The sequence below is a fragment of the Ovis canadensis genome, chromosome 5, assembly GCF_042477335.2.
Source record: "Ovis canadensis isolate MfBH-ARS-UI-01 breed Bighorn chromosome 5, ARS-UI_OviCan_v2, whole genome shotgun sequence".
In the NCBI taxonomy this organism is placed as follows: Eukaryota; Metazoa; Chordata; class Mammalia; order Artiodactyla; family Bovidae; genus Ovis; species Ovis canadensis.
The window spans coordinates 107,411,297-107,430,528 of record NC_091249.1 but is presented as its reverse complement, the minus strand read 5'-3'; the positions used below and the strand labels follow the sequence as shown (position 1 = coordinate 107,430,528).

The 19,232-nt window shown below is 38.6% G+C and overlaps 1 protein-coding gene across 2 annotated transcripts in view; it reads left to right on the top strand.

Annotated features, from left to right (window-relative positions):
* SKIC3 (SKI3 subunit of superkiller complex) overlaps window positions 1-18,720 on the top strand; it is a 103,079-nt gene extending 84,359 nt beyond the window's left edge. For both annotated transcript variants that reach the window (XM_069592588.1, XM_069592589.1), the window contains 4 exons: window positions 2,316-2,468; window positions 11,504-11,634; window positions 13,677-13,800; window positions 15,454-18,720. In XM_069592588.1, the coding sequence (XP_069448689.1) occupies window positions 2,316-2,468; window positions 11,504-11,634; window positions 13,677-13,800; window positions 15,454-15,528 (483 nt within the window). In that variant the 3' untranslated portion in view covers window positions 15,529-18,720. The remainder of the gene's footprint in view (window positions 1-2,315; window positions 2,469-11,503; window positions 11,635-13,676; window positions 13,801-15,453) is intronic.
* Window positions 18,721-19,232: the final 512 nt, after the last annotated feature.

Below are 19,232 nucleotides of genomic sequence, written 5' to 3'. Positions count from 1 at the left end.
ATATTTCCTTTGTGAACAATTTTTATTTTTTTATTTCTAATAATTTTAAGTTAAAAAATTTCTTGACTCATTGCACTGTTTAGAGTTTCAAATACAGTGTTAAACAGAAATGGTGATAAGGGAACATACTGGTCTTATTCTCTACCTCAGATAGAAAACATTTATAATTTCAGCTACAATATTTGCTCTGGGTTTTTATAGGCATTTAACAGATTTTAAGGTGGTGCTAGCGGTAAAGAACCTGCTTGCCAATGCACAAGTTGTAAGAGATGCAGGTTTGATCCTGGGGTTGGAAAGATCCCCTGGAGAGGGGCCTGGCAACCCACTCCAGTGTTCTTGCCTGGAGAATCCCGTGGACAGAGGAGCCTGGTGGGCCACAGTCCATAGGATTGCAAAGAGTTGGACACCGCTGAAGCAACTCAGCATTAATGCATGCAATAGATTCTAAAATGGCTGTCCAATTTATCTTTCAGATTAAGGAGATCCTTTTCTGAGTTTGTCAAGAGAGATTTGTTTTTTATCATGAATGAGTAGATTTTGGGGGCCCATCTATGAGAATGGTTCTTTTTCTTTATTCTGTTAATATGATAGATTGCATGGATTTTCAAATGTTAAACCAACCTTTCGTTCTTAGAAGAAGCCCTGCTTGGTCATGATGTATTGTTCCTTTTATATATTGCTAGAGTCAGCTTGTTAAATGTTTGTTTACAATGTGTATACCTATATTCATGAGAGAGATTGGCCTGTAATTTTTCAGTCTTATAAGGTCATTGGTAGGTTTTGCTATCTCTGTTATTATTCCATTTTTCTTTATTTTTCTGAAAGAGTTTGTGTTATAATAATAAATAAACGTAATAAATAATTAGTATACAATAATATACTTATTAGTAATTATTACATATAAATTATTATATAGAAATTATTGTATATAATTATAAAAATAAATGTAAGGACATTTATTTCCTTAATGTTTGGAAGAATTCACTATTGAAGCTATTCAGACCAAGAATTTTCTTTATGGGAAAGTTTGTATCTTTTAAAATTCCATGTTAAATTTCTTTAATATATATAGGACTTTTAAGATTTCTTGTTTCCTTAGCATTTGTGAGTTGCAAGAAATTTGTACAGAGTATCTCAATTTCTTAAATGTTGTTTAAGTCAAGCTGGTTAATTTTGTTTAAATCTTCTATATCCTTATTTACTTATTTATTTATTTTTTTATCTGTTATCATTGCTGAGATAGGTGTGTTGAAATCTCTGATTTAGATTCTGGATTTGTCTGTTTCTTCTTAAATTTATATTTTTGCTTCATAAATTCTATGTGATTGGGATATGCAAATGTATATCTTCCTTTGACTGACTCTTTCATCATTATGAAACAACCCAGTTTCTCTCTTAACATCTCTTGTCTTGAAGTCTACTTTGTTGGGAATTAATACAGTTATGTGAACTTTTGGTTAGTGTTTACATGATGTATCTGTCACATATGAACAATCATTGTGTGTTTTGATTTTGTTCCTGACTTGCTATCTTGAGAGATTTTTTAAGACTTCAGACTAGATGTAGCCAGTATGCTGTTGCTAATGGAATGGGCAAGATGGCAATACATATGTCCTCTGTCTCTTGAACCTCCCTCCCACTTCCCAACTCATCCCAGCCTTCTAGGTCGTCACAGAGCACCAGGTTGAGCTTCCTGTGTTACACAGCAACTTCCCACTAGCTATCTAGTTTACATATGGTAATAAATATGTTGCAGTGCTACTTTCTCAGTTCATCCCACTCTCCTTCCCTCTGCCCCACCATGTTTATAAGTCTGTTCTCTGTTCCTGCCCTGCACATTGGTTCAACAGTACCATTTTTCTCAATTCCACAGTATTTATTTCTCTCTTTCTGACTTATTTAACTCTAATAGACTGTAGGTTCATCCACCTCACTGGAACTGACTCAAATTCCTTCCCTTTTATGGCTAATATTCCATTACCACATGTACCAACATGTACCACAACTTCTTTATCCATTCGTCTGCTGATAGACACCTAGGTTGCTTCCATGTCCTGGATACTGATAGTGCTGCAATGAACATTGGAGTACACGTGTTGTTTTGAATTACAGTTTCCTCAGGGTATATGCCGTCGTGGGATTGCTGGGTTATATGGGGCTGTCCCCTTTCTTAACGTATGATTTTTGTTTTGGGGGCACAAAATTCATCAATAATTAAATTGAAAGTTTTAACTCCAACATTTATTGAATTTGTTGGAAGTAGACTCTGCAGTAAACTAAAGTCTTTTGCGTCCTTTTCTCTTGCTACTCCTCAGTGGCTGGCACACATATATCAGTCCCAAGGAATGATGGGTGCTGCAGAGATGTGTTACAGGAAGAGCCTGCAAGTAGCATCCCAGCAGGGCAGCTGGAGTGGGAAGCTCTCGAGCTTGCTGAGGCTAGCACTGCTTGCATTGGAAGTCTGCATGGTAAGATCTCGTTATAGTTATGATGTGGAAAACTGCTTCTTTTATTTTTCTTTAAGATAAAAGCTTTTTACATAGTGATATTCCATTCAGTTCCTAACGTTTCATCACCTTCTACTGTGGGCTGCTCGTAGACTTTGTGTTTGGGATCTTGATGGGCATAAAGTAGTATAACATAAACTTATAGACTCTAGCAGGTCATTGCCATCATTTAGGAGGAAAAAACAAAGATTGCAACTTAAAAAGTTGAAAGTTGAATTATGACAGAATATACATTTTTGTTTCTTGGTGACTTAAATTAGAATTAACCCAGCTACCTGTTAGTGAAAAAGATGCCAATAATTAGCATTTCAGTCATTTCTCAGTTCCATTTGATGTTTTGTGAGAGGGATTCCTAATAATTTTTGACTTGATATATTTTCTGATACCAAGTTAGGTGTATTAATCTAGAGGTCTTATAAACTCTTCAGGGTAAATATTTAAGTGGGTGTCTGGAGGAGCAAACTCCAGAAAAGTGTATATGATATCCTACTTGAGTGTATGTATGTGTAGTATATAGTTTCGAGAATGTTTATCTGTAAAGACACTGTGTACATGTGCATGTTAAAAGACACATAGAAAGATATGGAAAGATACAGAAGAAACTTACTGACAGTTACTTTGGAGAATGGTATTGGGGGTCTTTAAGGAATGGTGGAGGAGAATTTTTCATTTTCTGTCCTTTGCTAGTGTTTTAATTTTTTTATCATATGCAAGATAAAATGTCATTTTTTTAAAATTAAATTTTCCTAGACAGGACTGAATGAACTGTTGCTTATGCCATAGTAGTCCATTGCCAACTTTATTTACTTGCTTTCACTGGGCATTTTAGCAAAAAAATACAAGCTTTAGGAAGTGTGTTTAGCTTTGGTGCTATTACTGTGGAGCACATTTCAGAGCTCCTTAGGTTGGGGCCATGTTTTGTTCTTCTTGTGTTTTGCTTTACGCTCTGCTTAACACACAGGAGCTCTTCCACCAGTAGTTTTGAATGAATGGGCAGGTAATAGTGGTGGTCAAATTTGAGATAATTTGGCTGGAAAGAAATGGTGGTTAATGGTAATTGTGGGCCACTGAAGGTGTTGTTTTGTTTGTCCCATATTTATATTTAACAAAAGTCTCTGTGGAAGCAACATGTGGCATTTATAACTGTTCCTGAATGTGTGGAGAAGTCTAACTTATTTTTGTTTTAGCCCATTTACTCTTTTTTAGCCCTTTTAGTCTAACTTATTAATTTGTTCGTTAATAAGAATTATTTAGTGATGTGTTTGTTTGTTTGTTTGTTCTTCATGCTGGGAAATTAAATCTGACCTGGAATAAAATAAAAACAGCAATAGTAATAGCAAACATACAGAACACTTAGCCTGTGCTAGGTTCTGGTCTAGCGCTTTATATGTATTAACTTCATTAATATTCATAAGAATCCTATTTTTCAGATGATGAGACTGGATTGCAGTTTAGTAATACCTGTGTATACCTGCCTTCATCCCCCCACCACTACTGCCACCACAAACAGTGTTTTCTCTAGGAGCTGTGGTTCTGCCTGTGAAAACTTCAGCCAATTAAGCTGTCTAGAACTCCACTCCTAACTTTTTTGGTAATAGTGGAGATGGTAATAACTACTTTGCCTAGGGTTGTTAGGAATATCAAATGAAGTAACACAAATGCCTTTGTAAACTTCAAAGCGCTGTTTACATTTGATTTGCTTGTTATAAGATTTGATACCCAGCAGTTATTGTAAGGAGATGTCGTATTTCTCTGGTAAATAGCTGGCAGTGTATGGAGGATGTGTATATGAAAATTAGGCTGTTTCATGTGTGATAATATATGAATAGATTATTAAACTGAAAGGTTCTGCTAAGATATTAAATATCTTAGATTCCAAAGAGAGATAGCAAATCAAGATACAGATTTCTGAAGCAGGTAGAAGACTTAACCCATAAGGAAGCTATGCAAAGATTAGGAGAGTAGAGTTGGAAGACTGTGAAGAAATCTTCCTGGAGAAAGCTGTTGCCTCCCCTGTCATCTCCCTGGCACATTTCCACACACACACACAGGTGCCCCCGAGGCGAGAAAGGCGGTGCTGCCAGAGAGAGGGAGGCTGTGATGTGTGGCCTCAGAGGTCCTGCAGGCACGTGTCCAGAAGCATATGGACAGGTGTCTGATGTGTGCCTTGAAAACTGCAGCTTCCACCTGCTGGGAAGAGAGTTGGTCATGGTTTGGAAAGTGACTGCGTGCTTCTGGGAGAGAGTGGTCAGCAGTGGGTAAATCCCAAAGGTAGTTAGGAATGCACGTTTGGCTACAAGATGCCCTCCATCTTACTAAAGAGTTGCTGCTATGTGAGGTGGGCAGCACTCCTGGAGTTCATTTGATCCAGGAATGGGTGATGCTGCCTGAGACTGGCATTGCGATTATCTTAGGTCCTGACATGCGGAGCCGCCTAGAGGAGTGATGGAATCTCAGCAGAAAGGAAGCTGGACGTCTCCAGATTGCCAGAGCATGTGAAGAGAGGAAGTGGAACAGAGTCCATTCACCCAGCTTAGTGGAATTGTGCGTCCTGTCCTGTGCACAGGCCTCCCACTGGGTTTAGTGCTCTGTAGTCACCGTGTTGACATGTTTAATCATTCTTTTAACAAAGAGCCCTGCATGTTTTATATTCTGCATTGAGCCCCTCAGATTTCAAAGCCGGTTCTGCAGTAAGAGACTACCCACAAAGCTGGGAGTCTGATAAAACCAAGAAAATCCAGATGAAGAGACAAAGATCTTTAAGTGTCTATCAGGCCTAAGGAATCAGACATCACCTTACAATTGAGAAAGAACTCTTAAAGTCGCTCAGTCGTGTCAACTCTTTGTGATCCCATGCATTATAGCCTTCCAGTCTCCTCTGTCCATGGAATTCTCCAGGCAAGAATACTGGAGTGGGTTGCCGTTTGCTTCTCCAGGGGATCTTCCCAACCCAGGGATTGAACCCTACTCTCCTGCGTTGCAGGCAGATTCTTCACCATCTGAGCCACCAGGGAACCCCTCACCTTTCAATGACACCCACCAAACTTCTGATGTTTCAGTTGAGGCTGGAAACTACAATTAGCAAGAAAAGATGGGAGTGCTGGGCAGAGGAACAAGCCATGTGCTGCTGCATGTAAGCACACCCTAGCTAGGAGCTGAGGAGATGGGAGTAGGGTGTAAGTATTATCTTTGTATGAAGGTTGAAGTTTTGAAAAGAAGAGAACTTTCTAATTAAGACTCTGAATGGATGTCAGAGTCATGTTTCTTGTTCAGTCACTCGGTCGTGTCCAACTCTTTGCGACCCCATGAACTGCAGCATGCCAGGCATCCCTGTCCTTTACCATCTCCCGGAGCTTGCTTAAACTCATGTCCATCGAGTTGGTGATGCCATCCAACCATCTCATCCTCTGTTGTCCCTTCTCCTGCCTTCAGTCTTTTGTAGCATCAGGGTGTTTTCCAGTGAGTCAGTTCTTCGCATCAGGTGGCCACAGTATTAGAGGTTCAGCTTCAGCATCAGTCCTTCCAATGAATATTCAGGACTGATTGCCTTTAGGATGGACTGGTTGGATCTCCTTGCACTCCAAGGGACTCTCAAGAGTCTTCTCCAACACCACAGTTCAAATCATCAATTCTTTGGCACCCAGCCTTCTTTATGGTCCAACTCTGGACCAACTCCTGGAAAAACCGTAGCTTTGACCAGACAGACCTTTGTTGGCAAAGTAATGTCTCTGCTTTTTAACATACTGTCTAGGTTTGTCATAGCATTTCTTCCAAGGAGCAAGCGTCTTTTAATTTCATAGCTGCAGTCACCATCCGCAGTGATTTTGCAGCCCAAGTCAATGAAGTCTGTCACTGTTTCCATTGTTTCCCCATCTATTTGCCATGAAGTGATGGGACTAGATGCCGTGATCTTCATTTTTTGAGTTTTGAGCTTTAAACCAGCTTTTTCACTCTTCTTCACTTTAATCAAGAGGCTCTTTAGTTCCTCTTTGCTTGCTGCCATAAGGGTGGTATCATCTGCATATCTGAGGTTATTGATATTTCTCCCCGAAATCTTGATTCTAGCTTGCACTTCATCCAGTCTGGCATTTTGCATGATGTACTCTGCATATAAGTTAAATAATCAGGGTGACAGTATATAGCCTTGATGTACTCTTTTCCCAAATTGGAACCCTAGTCCATTGTTCCATGTCCTTTTCTAACTGTTGCTTCTTGACCTGCATACGAATTTCTCAGGAGACAGGTAAGGTGATCTGGTATTCCCATCTCTTTAAGAATTTTCCACAGTTTGTTGTGATCCACATGGTCAAAAGCTTTAGTGTAGTCAATGAAGCAGAAGTGGATATTTTTCTGTAATTCTCTTCCTTTTTCTATGACCCAGTGGATGTCAGCAATTTGATCTCTGGTTCCTCTGCCTTTTCTAAATCCAGCTTGAACATCTGGAAGTTCTTGGTTCACATACTGTTGAAGCCTCTCTGGAGAATTTTCAACATTACTTTGTTAGCGTGTGAAACAAGTGCGGTTGTGTGGTAGTTTAAACATTCTTTGGCATTGCCTGTCTTTGGGATTGGAATGAAAACTGACCGTTTCCAGTCCTGTAACCATTGCTGATTTTCCAAATTTGCTGGCACATTGCGTGTAGCACTTTCCCAGCATCATCTTTGAGGATTTGAAATATCTCAGCTGGAATTCCATCACCTCCACTAGCTTTGTTCCTTGTGATGCTTCCTAAGGCCCACTTGACTTCACACTCCACAATGTCTGGCTCTAGGTGAATGATCAAACCATCGTGGTTATCTGGATCATTAAGACCTTTTTTGTATAGTTTTTCTGTGTATCTCATGGACAGAGGAGCCAGTCCATGGGGTCGAAAAGAGTTGGACACAACTGAGTGACTTCACTCTCACTTTCACTTTTTCTGTGTATAGTTCTTCAGAGTCATGGGACTTACTGTAATTTACATCCTTATTGTATAAGGAAAAGTCTCCCTCATATAATAAGTTTAAAACCATAATGGGAAACATAAGTAAGTGCATCCTAGGGACTTCCCTGGTGGTCTGGTGGCAAAGACTTCATGCCCCCACAGCAGGGGATCTGGGTTGCATCCCTGGTCAGAGAACTAGATGCCACACACTGAAACTAAGAGTTTACATGCCAGAACTCAAGATCAGAGATCCTGCATGTGGCACTTAAGACCTGGTGCAAGGAAATAAATCTATGTATATTTTTTTTAAGTTTATTCCAATCACATTGTTTAGTATACTGGTTACATATAGAAGGGCTTCCCTAGTTATTTAGCAGTAAAGAATCTGCCTGCCAGTGTAGGAAATACAGGTTCTATCCGTGAGTCAGGAAGATCCTCTGGAGAAGGAAATGGCAACCCACTCCAGTATCCTTGCTGGGAAAACCCACGGACAGAGGAGCCTGGTGGGCCACAATCCATAGGGTCTCAAAAAGAGTCAGACAACTGAGCAACTAAGCATGCACAGTATGCACATATAGAAAATATTATATAATAATATTGGGTTGACCCAAAAGTTCATTTGGACTTTTTCATAACATAAAAAAACTCAAACAAATTTTTTAGCCAACCCATACATGCAGTAACTTTGCAAAATACTTTATATGAATTCTTGGAATTTAGATAGTACATTGTAAAACCACCCAGCAAGAGTTTTGTACTATTGGCTTAAAATAAATGTACTAGGAATAATTTTATTAGTATGGGCTTTGCCTTATATTCTTTGCCAGATGGGAGCAAGTTGTCGTTGCTCCCATGTTTATGGAGTATGTCTCACAACCTCTGGTCTCTGTTTTAAAATTCATTATCCCTGTGACTTCCTCTTCCTTGATTACACAAATTACTGTTGGCTGTACTGAACTCAGAGTTCATTGCTCTATATTTGAAAAGAATAATTTAATATTTGAAAGGAACTACAGTGTGTGGGGTCACAAAAAGTCGGATGTGATTGGGCGACTGAACTACAACAATGTATTCACTTATATTGACTTTATTAAAATGTGTATTCTAGACACCTATAATTAGGAAATCTTGGTTACAGTTTGAGGTTTTTAACAAAAGATTTTAAATGCTTTTTTTTCTTCTTGTAAAATCAGTAGAGTGTTCACTATTTTATTTTTAGTTACTATTTCTTAAGAAATACTTATCTATGTTATTTTTGTACTCAGTACATACTGTAAGAAACTAAACTTTGCAACTGAAGTAATCTTATCATTTTTCCCATATAATGAAATTCTGAATAAAATTTTCAAAGTTGTTGACTTTGATTTCAGTTCAGTTCAGTCACTCAGTCGTGTCTCACTCTTTGTGACCCCATGAACTGCAGCATGCCAGGCCTCCCTGTCCATCACCAACTCCTGGAGTCCACCTAAACCCATGTCCCTTGAGTCCGTGATGGCATCCAACCATCTCATCCTCTGTCGTCCCCTTCTCCTCCTGCCCTCAATCTTTCCCAGCATCAGGGTTTTTTCAAATGAGTCAGCTCTTCGCATCAGGTGGCCAAAGTATTGGAGTTTCAGCTTCAACATCAGTCCTTCCAATGAACACCCAGGACTGATCTCCTTTAGGATGGACTAGTCGGATCTGCTTGCAGTCCAAGGGACTCTCAAGAGTCTTCTCCAACACCACAGTTCAAAAGCATCAATTCTTTGGCACTCAGCTTTCTTCATAGTCCAACTCTCACATCCATACATGACCACTGGGAAAACCATAGCCTTGACTAGACGGACCTTTGTTGACAAAGTGATGTCTCTGCTTTTTAATATGCTGTCTAGGTTGGTCATAACTTTCCTTCCAAGGAGTAAGCGTCTTTTAATTTCATGGCTTCAGTCACCATCTGCAGTGATTTTGGCGTCCCCAGAAAATAAAGTCAACCACTGTTTCCACTGTTTCCCATCTATTTGCCATGAAGTGATGGGACTGGATGCCATGATCTTCGTTTTCTGAATCTTGAGTTTTAAGCCAACTTTTTGACTCTACTCTTTCACTTTCATCAAGAGGCTCTTTAGTTCTTCTTCACTTTCTGCTATAAGGGTGGTGTCATCTTCATATCTGAGGTTATTGATATTTCTCCCGGCAGTCTTGATTCCAGCTTGTGCTTCCTCCAGCCCAGCATTTCTCATGATGTACTCTGCATATAAGTTAAATAAGCAGGGTGACAATGTACAGCCTTGACGTACTCCTTTTCCCATTTGGAACCAGTCTGTTGTTCCATGTCCAGTTCTGACTGTCACTTCCTGACCTGCATATAGGTTTCTCAAGAGGCAGGTCAGGTGGTCTGGTATACCCATCTCCCTCAGATTTATTTATCTCTAACTGGCTTTGCACTTTTTTCCTATATTGGGATTTTATTAACAAATTCACTTTTGGATTTCTTCTCTCCTTAGATAATTTTTGAAATGTGAAACTTTATCATTACCAGTTAAAGAATTAAGTTTTATATATTTGGTAGAGCAGGAGCTCAGTAATTGATAGATTTCATTCACCCATAGAATAGTGTGTTTTCTTTTAGCAAATATTTTAGTGTTTTAAAAATGGTATCTCCTTTTTTAATCCTTCCTTAATCCCTGTCAGCCTTGTTTTGTAGTTCCCTAAGGTCAGGAATCAGTTCTTAATAATTTTGTAGAATTTCATTCCCTACAGCATTAAATGGCAACTTGGACACTCAACAAGTAAGAGCTGATTATATTTTTTAAAGTAAACATGTCAAATGTCTAATGATTTAATGTTGTTTAGTCTCTAAGTCATATGTAACTCTGCATCCCTGTCCTTCGTTACCTCCTGGAGTTTGCTTAAACTCATGTCCATTGAGTTGATGATGCCATCCAACCTTATCATCCTCTGTCGCCCCATTCTTCTCCTGCCCTCAGTCTTTCCCAGCATCAGGGCCTTCTCCAGTAAGTCAGCTCTTAACATCAGGTGGCCAAAATATTGGAGCTTCAGCATCAGTCCTTCCAATGAATATCCAGGGTTGATTTCCTTTAGGATTGTCTGATTTGATCTCCTTGCTGTCCAAGGGACTCTCAAGAGTCTTCTCCAGCCCCACAATTTGAAAGCATCCATTCTTTGGAACTTAGCCTCCGTTATGGTCCGGCCCTCACATCCATACATGACTACCGGGAAAACCATAATTGTGACTATACGGACCTTTGTTGGCAAAGTAATGTCTCTGCTCTTTAATACGCTATCTAGGTTTGTGATAGCTTTCCTTTCAAGGAGCAAGTGTCTTTGAATTTCATTACTGGAGTCACCATCCACAGGGATTTTGGAGCCCAAGAAAATAAAATCTGTCCCTGTTTCTACTTTTACCCCATCTGTTTGCCTTGAAATGATGAGACTGGATGCTATGATCTTAGTTTTTTGAATGTTGAGTTTTAAGCCAGCTTTTTCACTCTCCTTTTTCACCTTCATAAAGAGGCTCTTTGGTTCCTCTTTGCTTTCTACCATAAGAGTGGTGTCATCGGCATATCTGAGGTTATTGATAATTCTCCTGTCAATTTTGATTCTAGTTTGTGACTCATCCAGCCTGGAATTTCACATAATGTGCTCTGCATATAAGTTAATAAGCAGGGTGACAATATACAGCCTTGATGTACTCCTTTCCCAATTTTGAACCAGTCCATTGCTGCATGTCCAGTTGTAACTGATGCTTCTTGACCTGCATACAGGTTTCTCAGAAGGCAGGTAAGGTGGTCTAGTATTCCCATCTCTTTAACAATTTCCCATAGTTTGTTGTGATCCACACAGTCAAAAACTTTAGTCAATGAAGCAGAAGTCAATGTTTTTCTGGAATTCCCTTGCTTCCTCTGTGATCCAGCGGATGGTGGCTGTTAGATCGCTGGCCTTTTCTAAACCAAGCTTTTACTTCTGGAAGTTCTGGGTGTACTGCTGAAGCCTAGCTTGAAGGATTTTGAGCATTACCTTCCTAGCATGTTAAATGAGCGCAGTGATTTAATATTTGTGTTTATTTTTATAGGCTAATGTTTCCAATGATCACTGGCCATCCTTGGTTCAAGAAGCTACAGCTGAGGCCCTGAAACTTTGCTTTTGTCCACTGGCTGTCCTTTTACAAGCTTTGTTACAATTCAAACGCAGAATGGGAGCAAGGTATAAAGAATCTTTGTTCATTTTTTTCTTAAAATGTTTCTTCACTTTTACTCCTTCTGGGAGACAAAAGTTTAGAATGAATTTGACAAATTTTGATGTTATTCGTATATATATTTCTACTTTGGAAAGGCTGATTCTAGTAACCCAGTAAGGAAGAAAATAAAGTCTTACAATTGAAAAAGTAATAATTTGGTACACAGATATAGAATATGAGAGATTTGCATGATAGCCTTTCAAATGAAGAAGGCCTTGGTATTTTTGGTCTTAAGTGTTTTAGGATGAGACGACAGTGTAAATGTAGATTCTAGTAACAAGCAAAATCCAAAAGGCTTAAGTTCAAAGCTAGATTGACATAAGTTCTTGCAGAGCACAATAAGCTATGAAAAAAGTAATAAATATTGAAAAGGCAGAGACATTATAAACAATGTGGTTTTTAATACCTAGAAAATCCAGAAGCTTCACAGTATTAAATGTAGAAATTTTAGCAATCTTTTCTTTGGAAGGGGGGGATGAGGTCAGAAATAAATTTGAAGAAAATCACTTAAGTGTTATATGGATGAAAAAACAGGCAAGAATATTTTGAAATTCTGAGAATAATATCTAGTCTAATGGATATCACACATAATATAAAGCAAATATAAAGTAAAACAGTAGTTTAGGCACATATATTACTGGAACAGAATTAGGTATTGTAGGCATAGAGCTTAACACACAAATATGTGGCAAAGGTCACATCAGCACCACGAAATAGGAGTGAAGGAAGAGTTAAAGACCTATGACTAATATAGCAGTCCCATCTTCATTTCTGTTATGTATTTATTTTGCCATTTTTTTACATGACGAATTTCACCAAGAAATGTTTTAGGCTATAATTTGAAGTTCCTAATGAACTCTTTCTGCCAAAGCTCAGTGTATATCGCTTCAGTTCAGTTCAGTTCAGTTGCTTAGTCATGTCCGACTCTCTGCGACCCCATGGACTGCAGCACGCCAGACCTCCCTGTCCATCGCCAACTCGTGGAGTTTACTCAGACTCACGTCCATTGAATTGGTGATGCCATCCAGCCATCTTGTCCTCTGTCCTCCCCTTCTTCTCCTGCCTTCACTCTTTGCCAGAATCAGGGTCTTTTCATATGAGTCAGTTGTTCACACCAGGTGGCCAGAGTGTTGGAGTTTCAGTTTCAGCATCAGTCCTTCCAGTGAATATTCATGACTGATTTCCTTTAGGATGGACTGGTTGGATCTCTTGACTTAGAGAGCCTTAACCCCCAGCCCCCTGTAATCTCTGTGAGCAGCAGCCAAAATCAGCTCAAATAAACATACTGCTTTACTATTGATTCCTATGTAAACACATCTTAAGTACAAGTTCTTTAGCTCCTCCTTCTAACCAGTTGCTACTTACAAAATCTTCTTGTTCAGCAGTTCTGAAGTTACCACAATTTGTGTTATTTCTACCCATACATAAGTCTTTGGAGTCATAAATATTAGTAAAATTGGAAAGGAGAAATTAGAACACAACTCTAAATCAGCCTGTTATTACATAAGGTCACATACTATACAGGTTTAATACATGAAAGCATATACTAAAAGCCTGATATTGTACACTTAGCCTCTGTTGTAGATGTTAAATATTTCTAATTGTTCCAGTGCACATTATCTTTGTATCATTTATTTTCTGCCTGCTTTCAAGGAGGATTAGAAATAGAGCAGTCAGAAATGCTCATAAAACGAGTCATTTTCCCTTTCTTTTTGGAAAGGGCCTTATTTGTCTGCAAAATGAGAGTAATAGCAGCAACCAGCCTTACAAGGTTGTAAATGTTAAGTGTGACCATATGTGTAAAACATTTGGCATACTACTGCATAGCACATAATAAATACTTCATAAATGTTAACCATTATTATTACCCTTTTTGTTACATGTATAAAAAATTTATAAAGTAATCAGCACATCATCTGCAGAAGAATGAGAAAGATATGTGTGTGTGAGACTAGTAGATGAAGTATCTTAATTTATATGCTTTGGACTAAAAGTACCTTTTTCCTAGAGAGACACGGCGACTTTTGGAGAGAGTTGTGTATCAGCCTGGGTATCCCAAATCTATTGTTTCAACAGCACGTTGGTACCTTCTGAGACACTTACATGCCAAAAATGACTACGAGCTCATTGATGTAAGACCCTGATTTTATTAAAAATATTTCATCGTGGACCTTTGCTGTATGAGGGCTGAGTGTTGCTTTGTCCTGTGCTTTGCATCCAGTGGTTAGGTTGCCTAACCAGCATCCCTAACCACTGGATGCCAGTAGCAGTGCCTCCAGCCAGCTTACAGCAGCTGAAAATGTCTTCTAGACATTGCCAAATAATACCTCAGGTGTCATCACCGCTAGTTGTCACCACCGATTTAACATGTAGGAAATACACTCTTCTGAAGTGCTCGGTAGCATAAGAAAAGATAGACGAAGGTTCTGGGTTCTGGTTGTAGTATTTCTTACAACCAATGCAGAGTAGGCAATAGAGAGGTTTGGAAGTAGCAGAAGTTAATGGGATGTTCGTATTGTCTTTGGAACAGTTTGCTTCTTGGTGTCTGCTATAAAATGCACATGGCAGTTTCTGCTCCCAGGTCTCATGGGATGGCTCTGGTTTCTAACCATGTAAGCATATACAGTTGACTCTTGAAGAACGCATATTTAAATGGTGTGGTTCCTCTTATACTCAAATTTTTTTCAGTAGTAATTGCTACAGTACTCCATGATCCTTGATTAGTTGAATCTACGGATACCAAGGGCCTACGTAGGTGGCTGACTATAAGTTGTATGTGAATTTTTGAGCATATAGAGGGTCTTCATCCCCAATCCACATGCTGTTTAAGGGTCAGCTGTGTGTGTGGATTCTTTTTAAAAAGATAGAGTATGTAAGACATGTATTGGGTCTAAATTCTTGCAACTTCAGCCAACAGTTTTAAAAACACAATGAAAACTAATGAGAAGCTTTTTTTTTTTTTTAACATTCACAGCCTTGGGAGAAGAGATAAGTGTCTCCCTAGAGCGCAGAGTAGACATGTTTACTGCCAGTTATAAAAGAGTCAAGTGTCCTAGGCTCAGGGTTCCCCTCTTGTCATGCAACTCACTGTGTGTGGGGGATGCCATGTGCACCCATTCCACCTCACCCCTGTGAGACTTAGAGGGTGAAGGGAATGGATGCAGATATAATGATACTCATGTTGTTTGCTACACCCTGAATGATGAAGCATTTGTCTCTGACCGACGTGTCCCATGTCTTCTGGCAGTATTTGTGAAACTGTGGCAGGCTAACTTGTTAGCTTGCTAATAGAGCCACATCTCAGAGACCTTCTCAGTGTTTGAAAATGAACAACCGAAAAACGTGTTAGTAATCAAATGAGCAACAGAAATCAAAGCTTCTAGTTTGTGGAATTGGTGAAAATTATGGAAAGGTTCTTAATGGAACTTAGAACCTCACTGCTTGATCTTAAGCTGTGGTTTTAAAGCAGAGCAGTGTCATTTGGACAGCCCTGTGCATAAAATGGTCTTTGGGGTATGGGTTTAGAGGTGACAGTGTTGTAAAAAAAGCCTCCAGTCAAAACCTTTAACTTTATGCACCACTGTCAGTGGTAACAATCAGAATGTTGACATCTCTACTGTTGAGTATTTGAATAAATAGTGCTTATGTGATGTTAGCTTTGAAATTTATTTCAGCAAAAATGATTGAAACGTTGCACAGAGTCAGATCTTCTTGTATAGTTTGGTGTTGCCCACTGCCCTTTGGCTTAAGAGAATACTAATGTTCCTGTCTGTGATTTCCCACAGGTGCTGGTAAACAATGCCAAAACTCACGGAGATACAAGAGCATTGGAACTGAATCAGAAATTGTCCTCACAGTAACAGTGCTTTATTTTATAGTAAGCAGGAAAAGAAAAATCTATTAGAAAGAATGAAACAAAGAATCAAGACTTTTCCCCAAAGCAACATTTTAAAAAGCTATAGTTATAATCATCCATTCCTTTTTAAAATCGAAAGACCTTTAAGTTCTTAAGCCAGGGATGTAATTTTCCATAAACTCTTAATATAACTTTAATTTGAAAACATTTTTTGATTTTGAGAAGTCTATAATGAAAGGAAAAACCGTGATTCCCTTAGTTGTTCATTAGTTATTTGTGAATCATTATTTTCTGTATCTTGCATGGTGCACAATAGGACTTTTTTTTGGTAATCCCTTACAATAAAGCCTTAATAGCCATTTGCTAAACTATATGCAAAATGAGATTAGCACAGTGTAGAATTTTATTTGTTAAGAAACAAATTAAAAGTTTTAATTCCTCCTGTGAATTCTAGAGTTCAGCAGACCAATTCATCCAATACCCAAGTAATCTTATAATCTGTTTTACTAGTGCTTCATCTTAGGTTCTATTGAAGAAGTATAATATAAATGTTTGGTGAGTCCTAGACTGCTAATTGGGCTTCCTTGGTTGTTCAGACAGTAAAGAATCTGCCTGCAATGTGGGAGACCTGGGTTTGATCCCTGGGTTGGGAAGATCCTCTAGAGGAGGGCATGGCAGCCCACTCCAGTATTCTTGCCTGGAGAATCCCCATAGACAGAGGAGCCTGGTGGGCTACCCTCCATGGGGCTTTAAAGAGTCGGGCATGACTGAGTGACTAAGCACAACACAGACTGCTAATGGGTATGTTTATAGAATTCAAAACACTAAAGTGTAAGGCTGCATTTAAAAAATGAACAAACATTTTTCAAAAATAATGCTGACAATATTTAATCGATCATGCAATTCCTTCATTTATGCTAAAAAGATGAACTTTTCTTAAATAAAAACAAAAATGGTGTCTTGTTTTCTTTATAGTATCAATTCAGATATAATTTCAGAATTTCAAATTTAAAGACTTGAAAGTATAGTGTCTTATTTTATTTTTTCAAAAAGCCGTTTATATTAGTTTGAAGAAGCTGTATGTCACTTGCTTTGGATCTTTGGTTTTAAAGTGTTTCATCTATTTACATAAATTACTTATTGTGTGAAAATGGGTGGTATAATTTATATATGTAGCTTTTCTGAACCATAAGCTCCACAGTGTTACTTTGTGAGATAGTACAAATTGATAATATTCTGTAATTAAATTTTACTCCAAAGGTTAATCTTTTGAATGCCTGTATTTGGCTGAATATTATCATCATTGAGACCTATTCAATCTGAATCTTTAACGATGGGGGCTAGGACTCTGCATTTTAAAGGCATGGCTAAGAAATTCTAATCTTGGGCCATTGATGCTTGTGAACCACTGGATTAATGCAATGATGACCCTGCCCTTTACTTCTTTCTTTCATAAGGCTAAGCACTTGCCATTCTGTGCCCATGTCTTGTGTCCTCACAGCTGTCAAACCGATTTGTGCTTTTAACAGCCTGGTCGTCAGACTTGGCAAGGCTGTGCTAAAGAGGCTGCCCATGCAGCCCATGCCCACACCCTCCTGCTTCCTCGAGGGCATGTTAGCCTTCACTCCCACAGTGGACTCATCTGTCTGCTTACACGTTTACGAGTCAGTTCTTTTTTTTTTTTTGGAGGCTAATTATTTTACAGTGTTGTAGTGGTTTTGCCATACATTGACATGCGTCAGCCATGGGTGTTCATGTGTCCCTCATCCTGAACTCCCCTCCCACCTCCCTCCCCGTCCCATCCCTCAGGGTCATGCCAGTGCACCAGCCCTGAGCACCCTGTCTCATGCATCAAACCTGGCCTGGCGATCTGTTTCGCATATAATATACATGTTTCAGTGCTATTCTCCCAAATCATTCCACCTTCGCCTTCTCCCAGAGTCCAAAAGTCTGTTCTTTAAATCTTTGTCTCTTGTGCTGTCTCGCATATGGGATCATCATTACCATCTTTCTAAATTCCATATATATGTCTTAATATACTGTATTGGTGGGTTTTTTTTTTTTTTCTGACTTACTTCACCCTGTATCATAGGCTCCAGTTTCATCCACCTCATGAGAACTGATTCAAATGCATTCTTTGAATAGCTGAGTAATATTCCATTGTGTACATGTACCACAGCTTTCTTATCCATTCATCTGCTGATGGACATCAAGGTTGCTTCCATGTCCTGGCTATTGTAAACAGTGTGACATGCAGACACATACAGATAATACAGATGGCTAACACATGAAAAGATGCTCAACATCACTCATTATCAGAGAAATGCAAATCAAAACCACAATGAGGTACCATCTCATGCCAGTCAGAATGGCTGCGATCCAAAAGTCTACAAACAGTAACTGCTGGAGAGGATGTGGAGAAAAGGGAACCCTCCTACGCTATTGGTGGGAATGCAAACTAGTACAGCCACTATGGAGAACAGTGTGGAGATTCCTTAAAAAGCTTGAAATGAACTGCCATATATCTCAGCAATCCCACTGCTGGGCATACACACCGAGGAAACCAGAATTGAAAGAGACACATGTACCCCAGTGTTCACTGCAGCACTGGTCACGAGTCAGTTCTTGTTCTCCACTTGCTTTCTGGGCTGGTACTGCTTCACAAGGTCACTTTCACCTACACTGTGGACTTGGCTAACTTTTGCTCCAAGACTGTAATCAAGGAGTAACCTTTTGACTCCATTGCCTAGTTCTGGCCTCCAGGAACTTCAAGCCCAGATTTTTTAGAAAATAAGATTAGAAAGTACTGTAGTTAATACTATTCTCATGTAATTCTCTCTCTCTTTTTGCATTGCTGTATATTCATCCTCTTTACTTGTTGCCTTCTCTTCAAATTGCTCCTCAGTTACTGTGAGCCTCAAATCATTCCTAACCATATAATTTATAGAACTGACTTCATGCCAGACCTGTGTTTTAAACATAGTTATTTAATCCAAGTTGGTTAAGAAGAGTGATGCTAAACAGCATACTTAAAGCAGAGAAACTGTGAGGTGAATCAGTGTTACCTGATTCTAAGAAGTGGCTGAAATTTCTTTTCAGAGTTTATATGTAAGTTTAATTAGAGTACATTAAAATCATTTCCTGACATATCAATATTTAGCATTCATAATAAATGTTTCATTATTTTTATCTCTGAGAAGTATAGTGCATTTTCTGTGAATTCTTACCATTTGCTATTATTAACAATTAGTCAACTTGATTAATAATTATTATTGATTAGATACATGTAGCCTAGCTTGGCATCTGATAGTCATTTCTGGCTGGAAAGTCATTTTAGCTTGTAAGTAAACTTTTGGAGCACAGTCTTGTTTGTTTGGGATCACTTGTCATATTTCTTAAAATGCCCCTTGTGTTAAAAAAACACAACCTTAGTTTATTAAAAAAAAAAAAACCTTAGTTTTAAATTACTCTGCTCCTTTTTCACTTTACAAAATGAGTTGACAAGCTTCATTTAATCTGAGACTAAACAAAACAGGATTGGTCAAAAATACTCATGTTGTATGTTACAGGAATTAATAGATGTGGTTATTTAAACTGGTATGAAACTTTAGTTAGGTAAATATTTAGTATTAAGTCATATACAAATATGAAAAGATAACATATTTGGTTTCTCTACAGAAAATTAGTTATCTGCTTCAGGGAAATTTT